The sequence below is a fragment of the Macadamia integrifolia genome, chromosome 4 (assembly GCF_013358625.1).
Source record: "Macadamia integrifolia cultivar HAES 741 chromosome 4, SCU_Mint_v3, whole genome shotgun sequence".
Lineage (NCBI taxonomy): Eukaryota > Viridiplantae > Streptophyta > Magnoliopsida > Proteales > Proteaceae > Macadamia > Macadamia integrifolia.
In genome coordinates this window covers 4,269,699-4,275,189 of record NC_056560.1, presented here as the reverse complement: position 1 = coordinate 4,275,189, position 5,491 = coordinate 4,269,699, and the positions used below count along the sequence as shown (strand labels likewise).

General features: G+C 37.8%; 1 protein-coding gene across 2 annotated transcripts in view; it reads left to right on the top strand.

Annotated features, from left to right (window-relative positions):
- Positions 1–5,491, top strand: part of LOC122075738 (transcription factor bHLH110) — a 6,549-nt gene continuing 1,058 nt past the window's right edge. Inside the window, exons 1-6 of one of the 2 annotated variants that reach the window (XM_042640881.1) lie at positions 1–707; positions 1,112–1,778; positions 2,304–2,432; positions 2,554–2,619; positions 3,170–3,229; positions 3,347–3,406. In XM_042640881.1, the coding sequence (XP_042496815.1) occupies positions 574–707; positions 1,112–1,778; positions 2,304–2,432; positions 2,554–2,619; positions 3,170–3,229; positions 3,347–3,406 (1,116 nt within the window). In that variant the 5' untranslated portion in view covers positions 1–573. Of the gene's footprint in view, positions 708–1,111; positions 1,779–2,303; positions 2,433–2,553; positions 2,620–3,169; positions 3,236–3,346; positions 3,407–5,491 lie in introns of both variants that reach the window. The other variant, XM_042640880.1, reaches the window with a different exon arrangement.

Sequence of the window (5,491 nt, the reverse complement as noted above, 5' to 3'; positions counted from 1 at the left end):
AAGAGAGAGAGAGAGAGAGAGAGGATATGACTGTTATCATTCCTTTCCTCAGAACTTTGTTGAAAACATTGGGATTGAAGGCAGAATTTTAATAATGGGCATTGAGGAAGTATAATCATCTCCTTGTAATTGTAGTGAGCACCAAAAGCCTCAATTGAAAAAGAAAATTTGAAGAGAGAGAGAGAGAGAATTTTGTATCTATAATTGCAGAGCTACAGAAAGTTGCCTGAAAAGAAAAAGCTAGAAGGAATACCAGAAGGAAGAGAGAGAGAGGAGTACTAAGGGGGTGTTTTTGAGTTGGTATTCAGCTTTCTTTCTTTTTTTTCTCTCTCCTCCTCCTCCTTCCCCACCCTTCCTCTCCTCTTAAACTCAATCTTTCTTTCTTTTCATGATTTCTTTAAGTGGAGTGGAGAGAGTAAAGAAGAAACTAAGTAAAAAAGTTGCTAAAAGCTAGAAGGGTTTGTGGGTGTCACCTGAACTATTCCTCCAAATCGAGTGGGAGATTCCTAAGAGCTAGTTAAATCTTAATTTTAACTACTCATCTTGGGATTTTCAATCCTTTAAAAAATATCCATGGAGTCTGCAAATCTAAATCTGCATCATCACCAGCATCAGCTCCAAGAGCAGCTTATTGGGTCATCTTCTTTAGCAACCCCATCTTTCTATGGAGTTGGCGCCACCCGTTCTTGGAACTCAAATCTCAGTTTGTAAGTTCTCTCTCTCTCTCTCTCTCTCTCTCTCTCTCTCTCTCTCTCTCTCTCTCTCCTTTTTCTTCTAGTCCTTGAAAATACCTAGAAATGTCAACCCATTTGGATTGCAGTTGCCTTCTGTTTTAGTTTAGAAGTAAGTAGGAATTTTTGGTTCAGGAATAATCACTAGAATTTGGAATCTTTTTTCTTCCTTTTTTTTTTTTTTGCTGCCTTCCCTTTTCTTTTTGACTTGATTTTTCATACCCTTTTGTTCGTAAGGACCTTGAATATTGGATTCACTTCTCGGGTTCTCATTGACTATGAGGATGTATATAATTTCATATGAGTATATTTTTATCACTGCAAGGGTTTTTGAAACTCTTTTAGGGTTCTATTACTATTTCTGTGAACTGACTATGCAGGACCGATGGTGACTTCAATCAAAATATCAGTGGAGTTCTATCAAACCCTAGGGACTCAAGGCAAAACATTAGCAGTCTAGACCCTCCTGATCTCAACGCTTCTATGATTCAGGAACTAGGGTTTAATTGGGCTAGTACTGCAGGGAGCTTTACAAACTACTCAGCACATCACCTTCAACAAGCAAAAATCAAGGAGGAGTTATCAGATTCATTATCCAAATTTAGTGATACAGTTAACAACCCATCAAATATCGAAGAATTTCACTTGCCTTCCACTAGATACATTAAAGATGAGCAACAAGATTTCCATGAACTAGGTGGGAAGATCTTGTTTAAAACCTACTCATCAGGTTGCCAAAGCATTGGACCACATTTCTCATCAGCTGGAGACCTATACTCTAATGCTCCAAGTTGTGGCAGTTTTGGAGGAATAGCAACATCTACTGGTGGAAACTTAAGCCAGATTTTTCCAACAAGAAATATGTCGGAACTGAATCCGTTGCCTTTGATGAACTTCCAAGCCTTGGATCTGTTGAGCTCCTCAAAATTTGGTGGGAGTATCAGCCAGCTTTCACCAAATAATATTGGCTTATCTAAAGAAAGGTTCTCTTGCAGTCCAGACCATCTCCAAGAATCCTGTCATAAATCCCCAAACTACCCCAACAAAGTGAGTACACTTCTTTTTCTTCCCATCAATTATAGAGAATTAAGTGACATTTTGGGAGATTAAAGCAAAAATAGTTATTATTTCAATAGATTTACTGGTAAAAGTATGTGTTGATCTCTTTCTCCAAATGACTAAGTCATGGACAGTTTTATCAAGTCTGTTCTTAATTTCTTCTTTCCCTTGCAGTGTTTGTGCTTCTAAATACTAAATCCCTTATTCAGTGTTAAGCAACAAATTGCAGTAATAACTTTGAATGATATTGATCTTTTGATCAGCTCCTCAAGAACAATTAATTTCTTGTTTTTTTCCCAACTTCTTTGAAACAAAAAGCAAGCATCCTTTTTCTTCCTTTTTATTTATTTATTTATTTATTATTATTATTTATCCTTTTCCTTTTTGCCACATAAGTAGTAGCTTTCTTCAGCTTTATGCATGATATGCATTTACTTTTGGAAATCTATACATATGGGCTCTCCTTTATCAGGTCAAGAAACTAATCTTTACCTTTCATTGGTCATCTTAAAGATATCATCCTTCACGAATGGAGTTGCAGAAACAAAGAGAGCCAGCAATTTTGAGGCAAAGTCATCATCTCATGGAGTAAACAACAAGAAGGGCCGGTTCGAATCACGTTCTTCTTTCCCACCCTTTAAGGTGCATGAAAATACAGTCCAAGTCAATTTGTGTCCAGTAGTTAAAGTGGTCTAACTATAGCCTTTCCATCAGTACTTACTTCATTTTCACTTTGTCTGAATTCCGGATTGCCATCAAACAGGTTAGAAAGGAGAAACTGGGAGACAGAATTGCAGCTCTCCAGCAGTTAGTGGCACCTTTTGGGAAGGTAATGTCATGTCTCCTTGACGATCCTTATCATCTTCATCATCATAGAAGTCTGTAAGATGAATAACTAGAACTACCATAACAACTTATGTTCTTCTCCATGTTCTGATAAACATTAGGCACCAATAAGATGAGTTGCACAAACATCCCTAGAAACCTAAAGAGCAACCCAGTGTGGGTAGCTCCCGTTATTGCAGGGTTTGGGAGGGCAAGTACACAATCTTACCACCTGCTTTGCAAGAGAGGTTGTTTCCAAGTTTCAAATCGATGACCAATATGTTGCAATAGTGCAACTTAACCGTCATGGCCCAATGGCCCAAGCTCACCCACTATCAATCTAAAATTCTCACTATTTAGGATTTTTTTCTTTTTTGGTTAACCCATGTTCTAATTCATAATTTTATATAGGAAGAGGCAGTATGGGGCTGGGGAAATTGGCATAGTATAATGTAAATCTAAGTATTGGCATAAATATTTAATTTTTTTATTTTTGGGGGTTAGGGAAGAATGTAAATTATGTTTATTAATTTGGGAATGTGTGGTGATTCCAGACAGACACAGCCTCAGTACTAATGGAAGCTATTGGGTACATCAAATTCCTGCAAGAACAGGTTGAGGTACTTGTTTTCTCAACATTCCTTTGTTAATTTTTCTCGTTAAATTTGAAAGAAATAAATCTCTCAATACTGAAGATTAAAGCTCAGTTCTTAAGTTTACTTATATTGCAGACGCTAAGCCTACCCTATTTAAAGTCATCGCGCAACAAGACTTGCAGAACATTGCATGGGGTAAGTCTATGAATTCAAATATTTAATCCCCTCCTCCATTCGAACCCAAGTATGAATCACCTATTTGTACTACACGTATGATTATGTGATGACATCTGTCACGTCTACTTCCATTAAGAGTGCATGAAATGGTATTATGGAAACAAAGAGGACAGAGATGTCATCACCTAACCGGACATGCAACATACACATACGGGTAGATGATTCCGGAACCCCTTACTTGAAAAATATTTAATTGAAAGTTTTCCAACACAAAAGAGGGTGGAGGAGAATGGATCCAATGCATGTATTTATCAGAGGCTAATATGTGTCCCACTTAGTGCCATTTAGAAGATGAAGGGGGGCATTTATGGAAGCAAAGGGACAGGTGTTGACCTCTATTATTTACGTGCGAAGGAACTGAACTCAGGCTAAAACCAGTTCAACACATAGACTCGTAATGCCATGTGGATGTAACTGTTAATCCATCTTATTAGCATTGGATAAATAAGGAATTCCCTATATGCCTAGATCAACCACAATTAATGGGTATCATTTTCTTGTTTCTTCAAATAGTCCCTATTTTTCATGTGGTTCCAAATAGAATCAACTTTGTCAAACAATTTTCAAAGCATCTTTTTTTTTTTTTTTTTAGAATTTCATTCAGAAAACAACAAGAAATACAAATAGATAAAGGCATGAAATACACAAGGCTTAGGTATAAAATACCAAGAGCCAAGGAATGGAATATGACTAAGTTGTTTGACATGCCACAAACACTGGTCTTCCAGGCTAGGGTATGGTCAAAGACAAAAAACTCCCTAGTGAACTTGCTATAGAAACAGCCATAATCGGATACAAATATCTCCATCATAAGAGGGAGAGGTAGCTCCGTAAAGGGCATTTGCATGGCACATGCCAGACATGAGGTGTCACAATATGCATGTGGCCCAACACATGGCATGGTCACCCAGACAAAGTTATGGGCGATAACCGGCCATGCCAAGAAAACATGTTGTAATCACAACATCCAATACAAATGAAAACATGACAGGTGGTGACAGTATGACAGCAGAGAAGGGAGGCACGACAAACCAAGCTACCTGTTTTTCAACAGGCACTTCTCCCAAAATATCTCCCATCCAGAATGGAAGAGGCTCCTCCATCGACAATACAACCCCAAGTGGTGGCTCTGAAGCCGGAGATGTCTTTAAAGCCACCACTTGAGGTTGTATTGTCAACGAAGGAGCCTCTTCTGTTCTGGATGGGAGATATTTTGGGAGAAGTGCCTGTCGAAAAGCAATTCACTTGGTTTGTCACGCTTGCTCCCTTCTCTATTGTCGTACTGTCACCACCTGTCTTGTTTTCACTTGTGTTGGATGTTGTGTTTACAGCATGTTGTATTTAAAACATGTTTTCTTGGCATGGCCAGTTATACCCATATCTTTGCATGGGTGACCATGACTTATGTTGTGCCACATGCATACTGTGACACCTTGTGTCTGGCATGTGTCATGCAAATGCCCTTTACGGAGCTACCTCTCCCTCTTATGATGGAGATATTTGTATCTGATTATGGTTGTTTCTACCACAAGTTCACTAGGGAGTTTTTTGGCTAGCCTGGAAGACCAATGTTTGTGGCATGTCAAACAGCTTGGTCATATTTCATTCCTTGGCTCTTGGTTTTTTATACCTAAGCCTTGTGTATTTCATGCCTTTATTTTTTTTGTATTTCTTGTTGTTTTCTGAATGAAATTCTAGTTAACAAAAAAAAATATGCTTTGAAAATTGTTTGACAAAGTTGATTCTATTTGGAACCACTTGAAGAATAGGGACTATTTGAAGAAACAAGAAAATGACCCCCATTAATTGTGGTTAATCTAGGCATATAGGGAATCAAATTGCTCCCCACAATACTTTGATGTTTTCAAAGCATCAAATGTAGACAATGTGAGATCTTAGAGAAGGTAGAGCAATTTGATTTGTACTAGGTTGTGGGGAGTTAATGATGAACTCTCAAATCATAAGGTCACTACAGTAGTATAGAAAGAACTTCCCTGAAGAAAAACTTAGTCCAAGAAAATATTAGCCTTTTTTTTTTTTTTT